At 39.9% G+C, this 21,910-nt stretch overlaps 1 protein-coding gene across 2 annotated transcripts in view; it reads right to left on the bottom strand.

Annotated features, from left to right (window-relative positions):
* Nucleotides 1-21,910, bottom strand: part of AP2M1 (adaptor related protein complex 2 subunit mu 1) — a 237,324-nt gene that overhangs the window by 188,471 nt on the left and 26,943 nt on the right. For both annotated transcript variants that reach the window (XM_053710328.1, XM_053710329.1), the window contains exon 2: nt 4,112-4,230. In XM_053710328.1, coding sequence (XP_053566303.1) covers nt 4,112-4,185 — 74 coding nt within the window. In that variant the 5' untranslated portion in view covers nt 4,186-4,230. The remainder of the gene's footprint in view (nt 1-4,111; nt 4,231-21,910) is intronic.

The raw sequence follows: 21,910 nt of genomic DNA, 5'->3' as shown, positions 1-21,910 counted from the left end.
AGGAAACATCTTTTTAAAAACAGGAGGGGGAGAGAACGGTACACCTGGTCTATCCCATTCCTTAGTAATAATTTCAGAAAACCTTTTAGGGATTGGAAAAACATCAGTGTAAGTAGGTACTGCATAGTATTTATCCAATCTACAAAATTTCTCTGGGACTACAATAGTGTCACAGTCGTCCAGAGTTGCTAAAACCTCCCTGAGCAATACGCGGAGGTGTTCAAGCTTAAATTTAAATGTAGACATATCAGAATCAGATTGAAGTATCTTCCCTGAATCAGAAAAATCACCCACAGATTGAAGCTCCCCTGCTTCAGCTTCATTATATTGTGAGGGTGTATCAGAGATAGCTACTAAAGCGTCGGAGAGCTCTGTATTTATTCTAGTCGCAGAGCTGTCTCGCTTTCCTTGCAATCCTGGCAGTTTAGATAATACCTCTGTAAGGGTATGATTCATAACTGCCGCCATGTCTTGCAAGGTATACGCAATGGGCGCGCTAGACGTATTTGGCGTCCCCTGAGCGGGAATTATAGGATCTGACACGTGGGGAGTTAGACGGCATAACTTCCTCCTTGTCAATTTCTTTTGGTGATACATTTTTTTAAAGCCAGAATATGGTCTTTGTAATCTATAGTAAAATCAGTGCATTTGGTACACATTCTAAGAAGGGGTTCCACAATGGCTTCTAAACATAATGAATAATGAGTTTCCTCTATGTCAGACATGTTTAAACAGACTAGTAATGAGACCAGCAAGCTTGGAAAACACTTTAATAACTGAACAAGCAAAAAATAAAAAAAACGGTACTGTGCCTTTAAGAGAAAAAAAAACACAATCACAGAAACTGCTAAAACAGTGAAAAAAGCAGTAAATCTTACGAAATTTTTTCAGTGTGTATAATAGGCTGAAAGAGCATTGCACCCACTTGCAAATGGATTATTAACCCCTTTCAAAACCGGATCAAAAAAACGATAAACGTTTTTAAACAGTCACAACAAACTGCCACAGCTCTACTGTGGCCCTACCTGCCCATACAACGACTTTGGAAGGCACAAAAACCTTAGACAGGTCCTATATGTTCAGGGGACTCCTTCAGGGAAGCTGGATGTCTCAAGCTGCAAAAACTAATGGAAAATAGGCCCCTCCCAACCTGTACTCACAGTGAGAGGGCCTTAAAAAACTATCCCTAGGCAAAATCTAGTCAGCCATGTGGAAAAACTGGGCCCCAGAATAAAGTTATCACCAATATGAAATAAACGTTTATATACACATCAAGCAAACGTTATATCTATTCAGTAATGTGAGTAAATAATAAAAATATTACCCTTTACAGCAAGCATGAGACCAGTCGTTATTAAATCACTAATCAGGCTTACCTTAAATAAATACGGTATTGTCAGCATTTTCTAGCTTATCATTTCTCTAGAAATATTTAAAACTGCACATACCTCAGAGCAGGAGACCCTGCACGCCATTCCCCCAGCTGAAGTTACTCATCTCTTCAGTTATGTGTGAGAACAGCAATGGATCTTAGTTACAACCTGCTAAGATCATCAAAGACCACAGGCAGACTCTTCTTCAACTTTCTGCCTGAGGCTAAAATAGTACAACTCCGGTACCATTTGAAAATAAACTTTTGATTGAAGATAAACTACATTAATGCACCACATCTCTCTAGCTGCTTCCCTTGTCGAGAGCTGCAAGAGAATGACTGGGAGGTGGCAGTTAGGGGAGGAGCTATATAGACCGCTCTGCTGTGGGTGATCCTCTTGCAGCTTCCTGTTGGGAAGGAGAATATCCCACAAGTAATGGATGAATCCGTGGACTGGATACACCTTACAAGAGAAAAACACACACTGTTAAACTCACCCTCTGTGTAAGGGAAGTATATCGCTAGCTCAGTGCCTCCAGCCTCCCACAGCAAAGCGCTATCCACCTCTAAACCAATAGCAATGCGTGTCAACTGATAATATCCCAGCTATTGGTCTAGAGGTGGAAATGTCACCTTACTGGAGAAGAGCGCTGAGTTAGCGATAAACTTGCCTTACAGAGTTTAACAGCGTTTTTTTTTAGGAAACTATGGCAAAAATTAAGATTTTTTTTTAGTGCTAGTAAATCCTAGTGTCTCTTATACACTTGGATTTACCATCACTTTAAAACTGCAATACAGGTTTGAACAAATACTATGGAAAACACTAGAAATTGCAATACAGTATTACGCAGATACCACAACATACGATAGACCTGCAATACCGAATTGACTCAAATACTGTGGTCTACCTAAACCCTCAATACAGGGTTAAAGCAGTTAATGTGGTATCTCTCAAAACTGAGATGTCTGCTTTAAAACAGTTACTGCGGCATATCCCAAACTGCAATACCGAAGCAGCAACTGAGGTATATACTGAAATAGCGACACAGGGTTTAATCACATACAATGGTATATCCCAAAGCTATAATACAAGATAGAAAAACAGGTACTGTGGAAGACAACAGACCTGCAATGCCAGAGAAGGCACTTATTGCGGAATATACTAGAATTGTAGTATAAGACAGATACTGCGGAACACACTAGAGCTGCAGTAAAGATTTCTGGCATACACTAAATCTGCAATACAAAAATTAAGCAGACACTTTGATAAGTGCTGGACTTGCCATGTACTTAGATACTGCGGAACACTCTAGAAGCGCAACCCAAAATGCCAGTAGACATTGTGGGATATACGAAACCTGCAATGCAATATAATACAGATACTTTGGTATACCTAGAACTGCAATATCAAATAAAAAGCTATATACAGCATACACTAGAATTGCAATACCAATTTCAGCAGATATTGTGGAATACACTAGACCTGCAATCCATAAAAAAAACAGATACTTCTGTATACCTATAACTACAAAACAAAATTAAAGCAGATATGCAGTACACACCAACTGCAATAGATTCAGAAGACATTGTGAGATACACTAGACCTGCAATGCAATATAAAAGCAGATCCTGCGGTATACACCAGAACTGCAAAAAGAGTTAGCAGTTACTGCGCTATAGGCAAAAACTACAATAAAGAATTTAGATACACATCTGCATGTATACAGACAACCATATTGCAAGCATATATAAGGGGTCAGTCCCATAATGTGAATACCATACAAACACACAGTACTGATTATATTCAGGACTGCAAGAAAAAAACCAGAATGAGATGCAGGATTAGCCTCAGTCTACTAACAAGTAATATGCATTAATTAGTGAACTAGCATTCAGAAGAATGTCAGAAAAGCAAATTAAACTATATATGCAGGTGGATTGGTACAATAAGTTATTCACAGAAAATTGTTAGATAACCCTTAACACCTCTATTCTTGCCTTCTCCTTGACGAGGCAAAGAACTACAGGAAAGGAAGTGGGAAGGCTTTTTGAAGACTATGGTTTGGTGTCTCTTTGCCTCCTCCTAGTGGTCAAGTTTTTAACTTCCCAAGAGTAAGGATTTTGTGGACCCTCACCAACATAGACATAAATCACACCACAAATACAAATAGGTGTTAAGTGTCAGTGTCTAAGCAAATTTTATAATCCAGTGAAGCTGGGTATAAATTAAAGTATCTATAAAGATATATAGATCCATAGAAGCATTTTCCTTACAATGAGTACATGAAAAGCGGCCGACACTTAGAACTACCTTTGCTTCAGAAGTTGCAAAAATAAAAATGCAGCATGCAGCACTGTCAGACACTGAAGATGAGCAAGCATTAAACATAGCTTTTGATCAGCTTAAATATTACCAAATGACAGAAAACTTTGGGTGATGTGCAAAACAGGTTTACTCAAGCTGAACTTTATTATTAGTATTATCATCATCAACAATCTTCATGAACAAAATGCCAAGCAATTAATCGGGACAGTATGGGAAGTAGAACATAACCTTATTGGAATATCCCCATATCAGTTCATGCAGCAAGGGATCACCCATACTTTAATGTAAATAGTCTCCACACAGCAGTACATTTTTCACATGCCATGGATCACATATGCAGCACAAGTGCACAGGGCATTGCATCTAGTAACAAATTATAAGATACAGGCACATAAGGAAGCCAAGTTACTTACCCAATGTCATCTCTGTACACCCGGGAGATGAGGACCTCCCCCTTGTGATTATAGATGAAAAGTCCCCCGATCATGGTGATATTGGCATCAGTTTCTCTTTCCCATTGTGGTTAAAAGGTCTGGGGGGGAAAAAAAAAAAAAAAGTAGAGCGTTATTCACAAGAACATTGGAATCCTTATCCAAACATTTGCTTTTCATAATAGGCATATGCTTAGAATGTATAAACAGAGCAGTGATAAGCAGATAAACCTTAAAACACAAGGGTTAAGAAATGTTATATATAAAAAACCTAAAGTGACACTATTATAAATAAACTCTTAATTCAGATAGAGCATACCATTTTTAAACAACTTTACAATTTACTTCTATAAATGTCCTTTATTCTCTTAGTATACTTAATTGAAAAGCATACCTAGGTAAGCTCAGAAGCAGCAAAGCACTATTGGGAGCTAGCTGCCGATTGGTGACCACAAATGCAGCATCTTTAGCTTCAGCCTAGCCACAACGTGATTGTCTGTTGCCACATCCACTTATCACTATCATGCAGTGACCTCCTGGTCAATCTGGTTCTCTGTTTAATGGCCTGGTGACACCCACCACCTTGTGAATTATTTTGTGTGGGAAAGCATTGCCACTATCACCAGACTTTTTAAGGTGCCGGAATCTGCAAGCCATTCACCATTTTTGTTCATGTCGGCAAGGCCATTGTTGCGCATGACTACTTCGTATCTAGTGTTGTCTAGTGTTTGCAAGTCGGGTGGTAGTGGTTTAAGGGATTCTCTTAGTGGGGGCAGGTAAAGTTAGTGTTGTGAGAGGTTTAATATTAAGTTGGCTTATGCTTAGTTACTAAGTCCAACGTAACGTCAATCACTGCGCTAGTATACTGCGCTTTGTATTCTCTGACTATACGCAAAGGTCGCAAGCCGAATGCACTGTATTCAAGTTACAACCTTTGCATAGTCAATAGAGAATACAAAGCAAATTAAACTAGCGCAGTGATAGACAATACGTGGGACTTGATAACTAAGAAGAAAGGGGTTTGCTAAAAGGCGGTCCATGGAAGCAACCAATAGCGTAACGTAACACTATTTCCGCTGTGTGACACGTTGTAGACAGAGTAGACCACGGTGGCTCATTATTTTGTTACTTTGAATCCTACGGTGAGAAATGAAATTCACTGTTTTGATATAGCAGCACACTACATTCAAATGTAGGGAGCAGTTTTAAATTTATGTTGCAAGTGGGAGAGTATTTTTTTGGGATAATTGTTCATGAAAACAAAATCTGATTCTGTATATCCTAATTACTAATGTCATAGCTTAATTTATTACATAAGTTATAAGGTGTTCTATTCCATAAAATATATAGAAACTATGCCAAATATGGGATCTGCGTCTATCCCCTCACCTTCCAGCTGCAATACATTACTCTGAGCCAAAGATAAAAACTTGTATACGTGCACCAAGCATCACTATACAATACACCATCATTTACCCCTTACCACCTGAATCCCCTACCAAACTTAATATTAAATCTCTCACAACACTAACTTTACCAGCCCCCACTAAGAGAATCCCTTATACCACTACCACCAGAATTGCAAACTGCTGGAAGCACCAACTGTAGAATTAGTAGACAACTTTATTACTTTGTCAGTGTTTTAGTATTGACAAAATATTGGTATAATCATCTTAGTTTGAAGTGTAGTTCTGTTATTTTTTTTTATTCTCCTATAGACAATGACATGCAAACAAATAAAATATCACTTTAAGTTTGAGGATAGAGATGGAGAGAGGATAGAGGATGGAGAGAGGATAGAGAGATATATATAAATAAATAGGATATATATATATATATATATATATATATATATATATATATATATATATTTTCAGATGTGCTCTAGAATAGCAATTCTGATGTAAAGGATTGACTTAAAACCCATAGTCAGTCCTCCCCCACTTCTTTCAATTACACAGGACACTCATAGAAGTAATTTAAAAAGAGACATTTCTAGCTAGGGTGTGAAAATGAAGTGCATATCAGATTGTAACTGAAATTTTCTTCTGGCACTAAAGCATTTGGCCATCAACCCCTTTTAAAACTTCAAAATACAACATTTGCTCCTTAATTGGAAATGCAAACTTCAGAACACTCTTTACCCCATACAGTGAGTGAAGACGAAGTGTCTGGGATATGTCTTTAAGGCCTAATGAGATGGAAATTAGCATGCTGGAATCTCAAAGGTACATGCCCATATATGGGTTTCCTACCCAAAATGTAGCCGCTCTGTCTAGGTAAAAGACTCGAAAACACAAACATTCTCAGGGACTATAATATTGACAGCCATGTGTAAATTATCGCCCATGGAGTTTCCCCATGTACCAACAAAACAGCAGAAAGTATGTTGTATTGTAACTTTGAAATTCACTGAAAATGTAACTGGTATAATTTTGTTTCTTATAGAACAATGATTTATCTGCTGTATTTGGTATGAATATATATATATATTTACATATATTCAGACAACATATTAAATATGCCTCAGATTGTATTACATATACCTATGGACATGGGGAAAAAAAAAAGATGATATAGATATAGATATTCTATTTATCTAGTTTTCTGTTTTTCCAGATGGAGCTAAAAGATGATAAATACAAGATTGCATACATGGGATGAACTAAGTCATATCATATGATTATGCACTAAATGTTTATAAAATTTTAAATACATCTCTTGAAATATAGTGAGATGCATGTATGGAAGTCACTTTGATGTGATAGGACTATAAAATATTGATGTTTGATATCAAATTGTAAATTTTCTGTTATGCTAAATGAAATATAAATGCTAACAAGAATGCAATAATTTAAAGTATGTTAAATAACCATTATATAGGGAGATATTGGGATTAACAGTATAATTCTTTTGATATAAAATATTAAAAACATAAAGGTATCAAGTATTGGAATAATCAGAAAATTGGCATGAGGCTATACTGCCTGGAATTCGAATGGTAAGTAATTAAAGGGACAGTCTACACCAGAATTGTCCCTTTAATGTAAAAAATTATGATTCTAAATAATCATATGGGATATCTAAAATATAGCAAACATGAATGTTAGAAATGGTTGAGTGAATCTGTCTTGTCTGCTGCCCCCCGATGGCCGGAATCCAGTATTGCAGCCAGGAGATTGGCTGTTAAGGGATGCATTTTCCCTAGCAACTATATATCCCAGGTTGTCCAATCAGAAGGGACAAGGTTCCGAAGGGCCCCTCATATTTCTCACCTATGATTAAATATAAGTTGTAGGCAGGATAGAAGGACTGGCAGGCTGCTAAGGATTTTTGCTAAACTGACTGAAAACTGTTGCGTGGGAGACAGTCAAACTATAAGCAAAGTGGGCCATACTTTTTCAATTGCAATTACACTTATTTTTATATGAGGTGAGATTGTTCCTATTAAGAAATACTGGATATCGATTGGTGTTCATATTGCTGTAGTAAATAAATTTAAAGAGCAGTTTGTATTTTAGCTCATATTCATAGCCTATGTATTGTTAAACATATATCCTTAATGCTAAATTGTTTCATCTGTGCAAATATAGAGTTATAATTCAGAGTTTGGCTATTCGCACAAATAATAAAATTTATGCTTACCTGATAAATTTATTTCTCTTGTGGTGTATCCAGTCCACGGATTCATCCATTACTTGTGGGATATTCTCCTTCCCAACAGGAAGCTGCAAGAGGATCACCCACAGCAGAGCTGTCTATATAGCTCCTCCCCTAACTGCCACTACCAGTCATTCGACCGAAGACAAGCAAGAGAAAGGAGAAACTATAGGGTGCAGTGGTGACTGTAGTTTAAAAATAAAAAACACCTGCCTTAAAATGACAGGGCGGGCCATGGACTGGATACACCACAAGAGAAATAAATTTATCAGGTAAGCATAAATTTTGTTTTCTCTTGTAAGGTGTATCCAGTCCACGGATTCATCCATTACTTGTGGGATACCAATACCAAAGCTATAGGACACGGATGAAGGGAGGGACAAGGCAGGCGCTTTAACGGAAAGCACCACTGCCTGTAAGACCTTTCTCCCAAAAATAGCCTCCGAAGAAGCAAAAGTATCAAATTTGTAGAATTTAGAAAAAGTATGAAGCGAAGACCAAGTCGCCGCCTTACAAATCTGTTCAACAGAAGCCTCATTTTTAAAAGCCCATGTGGAAGCCACCGCTCTAGTGGAATGAGCTGTAATTCTTTCAGGAGGCTGCTGGCCAGCAGTCTCATAAGCTAAGCGGATTATACTTCTTAACCAAAAAGAAAGAGAAGTTGCTGAAGCCTTTTGGCCTCTCCTCTGTCCAGAGTAGACAACAAACAATGCAGATGTTTGACGAAAATCCTTAGTAGCTTGTAAATAAAACTTTAAAGCACGAACCACGTCAAGATTGTGCAATAGACGTTCCTTCTTTGAAGAAGGATTAGGACACAGTGACGGAACAACAATCTCCTGATTGATATTCTTATTAGATACCACCTTAGGAAGAAACCCAGGTTTGGTACGCAAAACTACCTTATCTGCATGGAAGATCAGATAAGGGGAATCACACTGTAAGGCAGATAACTCTGAAACTCTTCGAGCCGAAGAGATAGCTACCAAAAACAGAACTTTCCAAGATAAAAACTTGATATCTATGGAATGCAGAGGTTCAAACTGAACCCCTTGAAGAACTTAAAGAACTAAATTTAAACTCCATGGCGGAGCAACAGGTTTAAACACAGGCTTAATTCTAACTAAAGCCTGACAAAACGCCTGAACGTCTGGAACATCCGCCAGACAGAGCAGAAATCTGTCCCTTTAAGGAACTAGCTGACAATCCCTTCTCCAATCCTTCTTGGAGAAAAGATAATATCCTAGGAATCCTGACTTTACTCCATGAGTAACCCTTGGATTGACACCAATTAAGATATTTACACCATATCTTATGATAGATTTTCCTGGTGACAGGCTTTTGAGCCTGAATTAAGGTATCAATGACCGACTCGGAGAAACCACGTTTTGATAAAATAAAGCGTTCAATCTCCAAGCAGTCAGCCGCAGATAAAATTAGATTTGGATGGTTGAAAGGTCCCTGAAGTAGAAGGTCCTGCCTCAGCGGCAGAGTCCATGGTGGAAGGGATGACATGTCCACCAGATCTGCATACCAAGTACTGCGTGGTCACGCAGGTGCTATCAAAATCATCGAAGCTCTCTCCTGCTTGATCTTGGCAATCAGACGAGGGAGCAGAGGAAACGGTGGAAACACATAAGCCAGGTTGAAGGACCAAGGCGCTGCTAGAGCATCTATCAGCGCTGCCTTGGGATCCCTGGATCCGTAACAAGGAAGCTTGGCGTTCTGACGAGACGCCATGAGATCCAGTTCTGGTTTGCCCCAAAGTTGAATCAACTGTGCAAACACCTCCGGAAGGAGTTCCCACACCCCCAGATAAAAAGTCTGCAGACTTAGAAAATCCGCCTCCCAGTTCTCTACTCCTGGGATATGGATAGCTGATAGATGGCAAGAGTGAACCTCTGCCCATAGAATTATTTTTGAAACCTCCAACATTGCTAGGGAACTCCTTGTTCCCCCTTGATGGTTGATGTAGGCTACAGTCGTGATATTGTCCGACTGATCTGAATCTGATGAACCTGATGAACCTGACCGCAGCAAGCTGACGCCAAGCCTGAAGAGCATTGAATATTGCTCTTAGTTCCAGAATGTTTATCGGAAGGAGTGCCTCCTCCCGAGTCCACGAGCCCTGAGCCTTCAGGGAGTTCCAGACTGCACCCCAGCCCAAAAGGCTGGCATCTGTCGTTACTATTGTCCAATCTGGCCTGCGGAAGGTCATTCCCCTGGACAAATGGACCCGAGATAGCCACCAGAGAAGAGAATCCCTGGTCTCTTGATCCAGATTTAGTAGAGGGGACAAATCTGTGTAATCCCCATTCCACTGACTGAGCATGCAGAGTTGCAGCGGTCTGAGATGTAGGCAGGCAAACGGCACTATGTCCATTGCCGCTACCATTAAGCCGATTACTTCCATACACTGAGCCACTGAAGGGCGAGAAGTAAAATAAAGAACACGGCAGGAATTTAGAAGTTTTGACAACCTGGCCTCTGTCAGGTAAATCTTCATTTCTACAGAATCTATCAGAGTTCCTAGGAAGGAAACTCTTGTGAGAGGGGATAGAGAACTTTTTTCTTCGTTCACTTTCCACCCATGAGACCTCAGGAATGCCAGAACAATGTCCGTATGGGACCTGGCGATTTGAAAATTCGACGCCTGTATCAGAATGTCGTCTAGGTAAGGGGCTACGGCTATACCCCGCGGCCTTAGGACCGCTAGGAGTGACCCTAGAACCTTCGTAAAGCTTCTTGGTGCCGTAGCTAACCCAAAGGGAAGAGCCACAAACTGGTAATGCCTGTCTAGGAAGGCGAACCTGAGAAACCGATAATGATCTCCGTGTATCTGAATGTGAAGATAAGCATCCTTTAAGTCCACGGTAGTCATATATTGACCCTCCTGGATCATAGGTAGGATGGTTCGAATAGTCTCCATCTTGAAGGATGGGACCCTGAGAAATTTGTTTAGGATCTTGAGATCTAAGATTGGTCTGAAGGTTCCCTCTTTTTTGGGAACCACAAACAGATTTGAATAGAAGCCTTGCCTCTGTTCCTCCTTTGGAACTGGGTGGATCACTCCCATAACTATGATGTCTTGAACACAATGTAAGAATGCCTCTCTCTTTATCTGGTTTGCAGATAATTGTGAGAGATGAAATCTCCCATTTAGGGAAGAAGCTTTGAAGTCCAGAAGATATCCCTGGGACACAATTTCCAACGCCCAGGGATCCTGGACATCTCTTGCCCAAGCCTGGGCGAAGAGAGAAAGTCTGCCCCCTACTAGATCTGTTTCCGGATCGGGGGCTGATCTTTCATGCTGTCTTAGAGGCAGCAGCAGGTTTTTTGGCCTGCTTTCCTTTGTTCCAAGCCTGGTTAGGTCTCCAGACCGGCTTGGACTGGGCAAAATTTACCTCTTGATTTGTATTAGAGGAAGTTGAAGCTGCGCCACTCTTGAAGTTTCAAAAGGAACGAAAATTAGTCTGTTTGGTCCTTAATTTGTTGGACCTATCCTGAGGAAGGGCGTGACCTTTTCCTCCAGTAATATCAGAAATGATCTCCTTCAGTCCAGGCCCAAATAGGGTCTGCCCCTTGAAGGGAATGTTGAGAAGCTTAGACTTTGAAGTAACGTCAGCTGACCAGGATTTAAGCCATAGCGCCCTACGTGCCTGAATAGCAAAACCTGAGTTCTAAGCCGTTAGCTTGGTTAAATGAACAACGGCGTCAGAAACAAATGAATTGGCTAGCTTAAGAGCTTTAAGCTTGTCAAGGATATCATCCAACAGGGTTTCTACCTGTAGAGCCTCTTCTAGAGACTCAAACCAGAAGGCCGCAGCAGCAGTGACAGGGGCAATGCATGCAAGGGGCTGGAGAATAAAACCTTGTTGAATACAAATTTTCTTAAGGTAACCCTCTAATTTTTTGTCCATTGGATCTAGAAAAGCACAACTGTCCTCGACAGGGATAGTTGTACGCTTCGCTAGGGTAGAGACTGCTCCCTCCACCTTAGGGACCGTTTGCCACAAGTCCCATGTAGCGGCATCTATAGGAAACATCTTTTTAAAAACAGGAGGGGGAGAGAAAACGGTACACCTGGTCTCTCCCATTCCTTAGTAATAATTTCTGAAAACCTCTTAGGTATTGGAGAAACATCAGTGTAAACAGGCACTGCATAGTATTTATCCAATTTACACAATTTCTCTGGGACTACATGGCGTCACAGTCATCCAGAGTTGCTAAAACCTCCCTGAGCAACACGCGGAGGTGTTCAAGCTTAAAATTTAAATGTAGACATATCAGAATCAGGTTGAAGTGTCTTCCCTGAGTCAGAAAAATCACCCACATATAGAAGCTCTCCTGCTTCGGCTTCTGCACATTGTGAGGGTATATCAGACATAGCTACTAAAGCATCAGAGAGCTCTGTATTTGTTCTAGCCCCAGAGCTGTCTCGCTTTCCTTGTAACCCTGGCAGTTTGGACAATACCTCTGTAAGGGTATGATTCATAACTGCCGCCATGTCTTGTAAAGTATACGCAATGGGCGCGCTAGATGTACTTGGCGCCCCTTGAGCGGGAGTTATAGGCTCTGACACATGGGGAGAGTTAGTCGGCATAACTTCCCCCTTGTCAATTTCCTCTGGTGATAAATCTTTTAAAGCCAGAATATGGTCTTTATAACTTATAGTAAGATCAGTGCATTTGGTACACATTCTAAGAGGGGGTTCCACAATGGCTTCTAAACATAATGAACAAGGAGTTTCCTCTATGTCAGACATGTTTAACAGACTAGTAAAGAGATCAGCAAGCTTGGAAAACACTTTAATGTGAAAAAGCAGAATATAAAAAAATGGTACTGTGCCTTTAAGGGAAAAAAAAATAAACACAAAAACTGCAGTGAAAAAAAGCAGTTAACTCTACATTTTTACAGTGTGTATAATAGGACTAAAATAGCATTGCAGCCACTTGCAAATGGATGATTAACCCCTCAGGCTCAAAAACGAAGCAGAAAAACGGTAAAACAGTTATAACAGTCACAAGCAAACTGCCACAGCTCTACTGTGGCTCCTACCTTCCCATAAAACTACTTTTGTAGGCACAAAAACCTTTTACAGAGGTCCAATATGTCAGGGGACTCCTTCAGGGAAGCTGGATGTCTCAGAATGTAAAAACTACTGCGCAATTAGAGCGCGAAAATAGGCCCCTCCCACCATGCACTCAAAGTGAAAGGGCCATAAATAAACTACTCCTAGGAGAAATCTAGTCAGCCATGTGGAAAACAAGGCCCCAAATAAAGATTTATCACCCTTAGTAAAAAACGTTCTTTATATATCATGCAAACGTTTTACATACTAGGCCATAAGAGCAAGTAACATGAATATTACCCTTTACTGCAAGCATGATGCCAGTCGTTTGTTAAATCACTGCAATCAGGCTTACCTTATATATATCAGGCACTGTCAGCATTTTCTAGACCTTATCTCTCTAGAAAAAAAATATACTGAACATACCTCAGAGCAGTTAATTCTGCAGGCCGTTCCCCCAGCTGAAGTTTTCCCATACTCTTCAGTTATGTGTGAGAACAGCAGTGGACCTTAGTTTCAACCTGCTAAGATCATCAAAAACCTCAGGCAAAACTATTCTTCTAATTTCTGCCTGAGATAAAAACAGTACAACGCTGGTACCGTTTAAAAATAAACTTTTGATTGAAGATAAACTACACTAATTCACCACATCTCTCTTGAAACTTCCTTCCTTTGTCGAGAGCTGCAAGAGAATGACTGGTAGTGGCAGTTAGGGGAGGACCTATATAGACAGCTCTGCTGTGGGTGATCCTCTTGCAGCTTCATGTTGGGAAGGAGAATATCCCACAAGTAATGGATGAATCCGTGGACTGGATACACCTTACAACAGAAATATACAATTTCTGATGTTTTAATAGAAGTGTATATTGTACCATTGTTTAAATTAGCACTGTAAATTGTATTGCTGAATGTTTGTAGTGGCTATCTTAAAGGGACATAATACTCATACTGCATAAGTTTCAAGTGATTTAGCATATAACTGTAAAAAGCTAACAGGAAAATATCCCCTGAGCATCTCTATGTAAAAAAGGAAGATATTTTACCTCACAATTTCCTCAGCTCAGCAGAGTAAGTTCTGTGTAAAAAGTTATACTCAGCTGCTCCCAGCTGCAGGTAAAAAAAAAAAATAAAAAAAAAAAATAAAAATGAAGAAATGAACAGCAGCCAATCAACATCAGCAGTGCTGAGGTCATGAACTCTTACTGTGATCTAATGAGATTTGACTTAGCTCTCATTAGATTTCATAGTAAGCTTAGCTTCCTTTACCTGATTGGTGAAATAATATGAGAGTTCACGAGGCTCATCCTTTCAGCTGTCCCAGGACAGACAGACATACTAATATGCTGCTTAGAAATCCTTTACAATGGGAGGTGGCTACTGAGGAACTTTTGAGGTAAAATATCTTTCTTTTTTACATAGAAATGTTCAGGAGATATTTTCTAGTCAGCTTTTTACAGCTATGCTGCATCACTATCAAGTGTTTAAACATTTGGGTATTATGGCCCTTTAAGTCTCATTGTGATATTTTAAATGCAACTCTGAATGAAAGGCTATTGTGAATAAGGTAAACGTGTATGAACTCTACATAGCATATTTTAATAGTTTTCAAACGTGTATAGTATTGATTCACATTCTGATCCCTACAGATATATTCCAATGTGTTCATAGATATTAACTAATACAAAGAATTTAGAAATTTATATTAATTTTATTGTCTTAATATATTTAACAATCTTTCTTTAAACTGAACCCACAATCAAATATGCATATACTAAGTTATCCCCTTAATGACCAAAGCACTTTTCCATTTTCTGTCCGTTTGGGACCAAGGCTATTTTTACATTTTTGCGGTGTTTGTGTTTAGCTGTAATTTTCCGCTTACTCATTTACTGTACCCACACATTATATACCGTTTTTCTCGCCATTAAATGGACTTTCTAAAGATACCATTATTTTCATCATATCTTATAATTTAATTTTTTTTTATAAAATATGAGGGGGAAAAAAAATGGAAAAAAACACACTTTTTCTAACTTTGACCCCCAAAATCTGTTACACATCTACAACCACCAAAAAACACCCATGCTAAATAGTTTCTAAATTTTGTCCTGAGTTTAGAAATACCCAATGTTTACATGTTCTTTGCAAGTTATAGGGCCATAAATACAAGTAGCACTTTGCTATTTCCAAACCATTTTTTTCTCAAAATTAGCACTAGTTACATTAGAACACTAATATCTTTCAGGAATCCCAGAATATCCATTTAATTTATATATTTTTTTTTAGTAGACATCCCAAAGTATTGATCTAGGCCCATTTTGGTATATTTCATGCCACCATTTCACCGCCAAATGCGATCAAATACAAAAAAATAGTTCACTTTTTCACAAAATTTCCGTTTCTCACTGAAATTATTTACAAACAGCTTGTGCAATTATGGCATAAATTATTGTAAATTTTTCTCTGGGATCCCCTTTGTTCAGAAATAGCAGAGATATATGGCTTTGGCGTTGCTTTTTGGTAATTAGAAGGCCGCTAAATGCCACTGTGCACCACACGTGTATTATGCCCAGCAGTGAAGGGGTTAATTAGGGAGCTTTTTGGGGTAATTTTAGCTTTAGTGTAGTAGACAACCCCAAGTATTGATCTAGGCCCATTTTGGTATGTTTCATGCCACCATTTCACCACCAAATGCAATCAAATTAAAAAAAAAAAACGTTAAATTTTTCACAATTTTAGGTTTCTCACTGAAATCATTTACAAAAGCTTGTGCAATTATGGCACAAATGGTTGTAAATGCTTCTCTGGGATCCCCTTTGTTCAGAAATAGCAGACATATATGGCTTTGGCGTTGCTTTTTGGTACTTAGAAGGCCGCTAAATGCCGCTGCGCATCACACGTGTATTATGGCTAGCAGTGAAGGGGTTAATTAGGTAGCTTGTAAGGAGCTTGCAGGGTTAATTTTAGCTTTAGTGTAGAGCTCAGCCTCCCACCTGAAACATCAGACCCCCTGATCCCTCCCAAACAGCTCTCTTCCCTCCCCCACAATTGTCCCCGTCATCTTAAGTACTGGCAGCAACTCTGCCACTACTAAAATAAAAAGGTATATTTAGGCTTTTTTTTTTTTAAAGCATATTTACATATGCTGCTGTGTAGGACCCCCCCTTAGCCCCCAACCTGACTGATCCCCCACCAAACAGCTCTCTAACCCTCCCCCTCTGCCTTAATGGGCGCCATCTTGGGTACTGGCAGCTGTCTGCTAGTACCCAGTTTAGTATAAAATAGTTTCTTTTATTATTTTTTTCCCCCTTTTCTGTAGTGTAGCTCCCCCCCCACCCCCTCCTAGATAGCTTCGATTTATTTTTATTTTTTTTAACTTATAACACCCTTTTCCCCACTTTTATAACAATACATTTTCTGTAGTGTAGCGGTTCCCACCCACTCCTGCCCCGTGCACGCCCGCATAGCCCCCGATCCCGCCCCCTCTACATTTCCCGGCCCATCGATAGCCGCCCACCCGCCTCCCACCCACCAACGATACCGGCTACCGATGTCCGGTGCAGAGAGGGCCACAGAGTGGCTCTCTCTGCATCGGATGGCCAAGGGGTGTTATTGCAGGATATCGAGGCATCACTACAATAACCAGAAAGCGGCTGGAAGCGAGCAGGATCGCTTCCAGCCGCTTTAATCCCCTAATGTTGTACAGGGTACATCACTGGTCTTTTAAGACCAGGTTGTGTGCGACGTACCCTGTACGACTTGCGTCGTTAAGGGGTTATAACCCTGCCATATACTCATTATTTGGAGAGTACTGCTAAGATTCTTATAAATATACTGAAAAACTACAAAAAGCATTGGTAATCCAAATGCACATTCAGGCCCTTTGGATAAATTGTGTCCAAGTTAAAAATCCACATGGACTCCCTTTGTAGTAGGCATTTGGCCCTATAACCCCCTCTCACACTTCTAGGAACATGATCAATAATAATGTACCACAAATCAGATACCCCATGTTTGCTAGTACAGAAATGCCTGGCCACAGGTTGGTCTGAATCACCATCTTTGATGGCTTTGCGTACCGCAGACCGGTGGTTCGCCATCCTTGTCCTAAGATCATCCTGGGTCTTCCCTACGTTAAACCTGCCACATGGACAGTGAAGCAAGTATACAATAAACTTCGTAGTGCAAGTAACCCTATGCTGTATATAGAACTTCTTATTGGACAAAGGATGTGTGAATGTAATGCTCAGTGTCAAGCCACCACAGGTAATGCATCCATTACACCGGAAACAACCCATTTTGGTGGTGCTCAACCATGTAGTTGGCTTAAAAACCTGACAGCACCACCAGGCAGGCCGATTGTTTCGGTGGGGGGGTCTATTTCACAACCCTTAGCGACATGTGGATGCTATTCTTCAGCCGTTAGTGAGAAACTACTTCATTCCTTCGACTCAATTGAGCTTAAGCTATTGAAATCCTGGCAATTTGAAAAAAAGTTTTTTCTACAAACATCTGGCACAGCACTGAGGTCCAATGTGGCCCCATTCTACGCGAATCTCTTTATGGCACAGTTCAAAACTGTAGAAAAGGATGCCTTTAGGGACAACAGGGTAAAATTCTACAAAACAGACGACCTGTTGGTTATTTGGGGTGGCACCCCTGAAGAGCTTTTAACTTGGTTTGCAGATTTAAACAAGGCCAACACTCAAGTTTGTTTTAAACTAACGTTCAATCTCAATAGCATCGATTTTTTGGATCTAAGGATCTATACGGATAACAAGAGATTATGTACAAAGTTGTTCCATAAAGAGACAGACAGAAATTCTTTATTGGAAGTGACCAGCTGTCATCCTCCGAGTCTGAAGAGGTCCCTTCCAAGGTCACAATTTAAGCGTGTGGTTCGCAACAATTCTGATGATCCAGGAAAAACACCAATTAAAATGGTATGCAGAAGAAGTTTATGGACCGTGGGTATGGTTCTACTCAACCAAGCACGGGTTGAAGCACTGTCTATGACTCAGGAGTAGGCTCTGGAGAATGTTGACAAGGGAACAACTAGTCAGAAGATGATTTTTACCACAGTATTTTCTCCAGAAACATTACAATTCTCAAGGAGATTGAGAAAGCATTGGGAGGTTTTATCCAGCGATGATACCTTACCATTTGAGAAGATGGAAACACCCATGGTGGGGTTTAAGAGAGGAAGATCTTTGAAGGACTTGCTGCTGAGACCTGACAATTGTGATAGTTATATGTCAACTACATGGTTGAGCACCACCAAAATGGGTTGTTTCCAGTGTAGTGGCTTGACACAGAGCAATACATTCACACATCCTTGGTCCAATAAGAAGTTCTATATACAGCATAGGGTTACTTGCACTATGAAGTTTATTGTATACTTGCTTCACTGTCCATGTGGCAGGTTTTACGTAGGGAAGACCCAGGATGATCTTAGGACAAGGATGGCGAACCACCGGTCTGCGATACGCAAAGCCATCAAAGATGGTGATTCAGACCAACCTGTGGCCAGGCATTTCTGTACTAACAAACATGGGGTATCCGATTTGAGGTACATAATTATTGATCATGTTCCTAGAAGTGTGAGAGGGGGTGATGGGGCCAAACACCTACTACTACCTAATCCATGTGGATTTTTAACTTTGACACAATGTATCCAAAGGGCCTGAATGTGCATTTGGATTACCAATGCATTTTGTAGTTGTTGGGTTTGCCTATTGACGTATGCTCGGTTAGTTGGGTTGGATGCAACATTGTTAGCACACTACAGTGGGCGAATGCAGTTATACCACATTGGGAGTCTATATTGCAACATGCCTTTTAGGGTTGGTTAATATGTGGCCCTGTGTGTGCTAGTATGTAAGCTTAGAAATCTTATGTTACTCCTGATGTATTTGTGATAGATGACTGACATGTTGGGGGGTTTGGGTAGCCTAACAGGGACATAACTGTTTTTTGCAGGGATCGATTATATTGACCGGTTTTGAGTGCAACATGGTCGTAACAAACTGTTGCTACAAAGAGAGTCGAGATGGATGTTTAAATTAGAAACTGTGACACCAAAAGGACTTAACGCACACCTTGATTGGCAGGTGTTTCTCTAAACACAAGTATTGCCACAATGAGAGCCACAATTTATTAGTTAAATTATGTAGTAGCTTGCTGATGTTTTCCAACATAATAGCTCTCATAGTAGTGGTTACTATCTATTGCCTACAGAATGGGACTTTTTATTCCATCTAGTCTATCCTGTACAAAAATTGGTTGCTTTGTTAAATAGGCCTTTATTATTTTATAAATGGTTTCATTATGATTTGCCATCTTTGGTGTATTTTTGATATTTCTCTGTCTTATAACAGCTCTACTGGTCCTATTTCCTCCTTGTCCTGCTGTTACGTTACTCAGCCGCTTATTGCGGCGTGGTCTGTCTTGTCTGACAGTTTTTTGGCCTACATCCACTTATTGGTTGTAGATCATCAGTATATATACTAGGGGTGTTGAAAATAATCGCCACCACAATGCATCGCGATGCAACCCTCAACGATGCTGCATAGATGCAGTGAAGAGGCTGAATCGATTCACGCAGCATCACGTGTCCCCACCAAATGCCCGGTGGGCTGGGCTGGCTTCAGGGCCAGATTAGCACAGAGGCTATTGTTTTTTTCATCAGGTAGTGGTAGGGTGGAATATTGTGGTACTACTACTATTACTGATTGTGCAAAGTTCTGGAAGTGGCCGCGGGCCCTAGGCTACAAACCCCCTGCGAGTCAGCGCTATCTGGGAATCTGATTTATGGAACAGCTCCAGCCTTTACGCTGCTTCCTAGCAACTTGCAAGGCACTGTTGCGTAGCAACTGTGCGGCAGCTTGATTTGCAATGTATATATATATATATCTTCATTGGCAATCAAGCTGCTGCACTCACTAGGGCTGGGCAGGTGTTGCTACGCACTGTGGCTTTCAAGTTGCTAGGAAGCAGAGATGGGGCAGCTGTTTCACAGTCCTCACAGTGATATCAGCAGCAGACTAATAGCGCATCAATAAGATAACTTGCGCTCATGCTGAGAGTGACATCAGCAGTGCAGGACAATAATATCCAGTGAGCAGTAGCAGACAGGGCAGTAAAACAAAGACGCAACAAGAAGGAGCAGCATGAAGTGTGTTGGGATCCTGGCTTTATTTTGTGTAGTAACTATCTGCTCAGTACGGTAAGTCCTGAAAGTAAACTGTTCTGTACAAGGGGCTGGAGTAAGTTTTGTGGCAGCTAAGGGGAGGAGGGGTAAGTTGTGTAATACCCAATGAGGGAGATAGTGAACTTGTGCGAGTGTGCTCTCATACATGTATCTGGTAGTTGTGTGAATGTCCTTTCACTCATTGTGTATCGTGCAGTTGTGTGAGTGCTCTCTCACCCATATGTATACGTCTATCCTTATGCATTAATTTATTAACCCCTCACCTTCCAGCTGCAATACATTACTCTGAGCCAAAGATAAAAACTTGTATACATGCACCAAGCATCACTATATAATACACCATAATGTACCCCTTACCACTTGAATCCCCTACCAAACTTAATATTAAACCTCTCACAACACTAACTTTACCATCCCCCACTAAGATAATCCCTTATACAACTACCACCAGCCTTGCAAACTGCTGAAAGCACTAACTGAATTAGTTATTAGACAACTTTATTACTTTGTCAGTGTTTTAGTATTGGCAAAATATTGGTATAATCATCTCAGTTTGAAGTGTAGTTATGTTATTTTTTTTTTATTATCCTATAGACAACATTAGACAATGACTGTGTGTGCATGTATAATATGTATGTGTGTATGTATGTGTGTATGTATGTGTGTATGTATGTGTGTATGTATGTGTGTATGTATGTGTGTATGTATGTGTGTATGTATGTGTGTATGTATGTGTGTATGTATGTATGTATGAAAGTCAAATGATAACTGCACATCAAAAAGTTAAAACTTATCCTTTATTGAATTTTGTTAAAATTCCACGGCACACATGATAAAATCCATAAAACTTCAGTGAGAAATCCGTCAGTCTGACGCGTTTCGGCTATCTAGCCTTATTCATAGACTTAATTTGACTAGCACCTGTGGAGCTTAAATATGCTCCCTCACATTCTCATTGGTTGCCTATTTCTTCACTGAAAATTGTAGCATGGAGGCTTAAAGGGACAGCAGATACACACCAGTAATGACACTATAAAGGGGAAACACAATGTTATAGTGTAATAAACCCCTAGCTGGCTACTATATAGTTTCTATTACTCCTAAACATGCTATATATTTTAAATTCATATTAATTATGTTCAATATTGCATATATGCTAGAACAGAAGATATATATATATATAAATAATGCATGTGCATGCAAACAGATTAATACCTCAATCCTTATTTTGTGCTGAACATTGCCTATATCCTGACATGTCCCTTATAATTGTGTTTAGTATAGAGTAAATGATTAGTAATTGTTGATCTCAACATGATACCTAATTACTATATGTGTTCCATCTTGCTACACATTTTTACTCCCAAAAATTGATGATGTCTCCATCTATGTTTAGGCCGTTTGGTTTACGTGTCCTAAGCATAAAGATCCAGTAGGCCTCTTTTCTGAAAAGGGCATGTACCCTATTACCACCCCTGGGCTGTTTCATTTCTAGATCAATAATCATCCAGGTAAATGTACTGGTATCTCCCCCATGTTCAAATATGAAGTGTTTTGAAACCCCTGTAGTGGCTCTTTCTTTGTCTATGTCATATAGGTGTTCTTTAATCCTAACTCTTGTCTCTCTGGAAGTGCATCCTATGTACTGTTTCTCACAGGCTGTGCATGTCACCATATATATGGCATGATCTGATCTGCAGTTTGTACAAAAGCTACAATTAAAGACCTTATGGGTACTGGAAGATTGAAATACCTTACTTGTCTGTGTAAGGTCACATGCTACACAGCTACGTGTACCACATCTGTAGTGCCCTTTACAAGTGAGCCAACTACTGTTTTT

This window comes from Bombina bombina, chromosome 4 (genome assembly GCF_027579735.1).
Source record: "Bombina bombina isolate aBomBom1 chromosome 4, aBomBom1.pri, whole genome shotgun sequence".
Classification (NCBI taxonomy): Eukaryota; Metazoa; Chordata; class Amphibia; order Anura; family Bombinatoridae; genus Bombina; species Bombina bombina.
The sequence above is the reverse complement of the archived record's forward strand: the minus strand, read 5'-3'. Positions and strand labels throughout refer to the sequence as shown.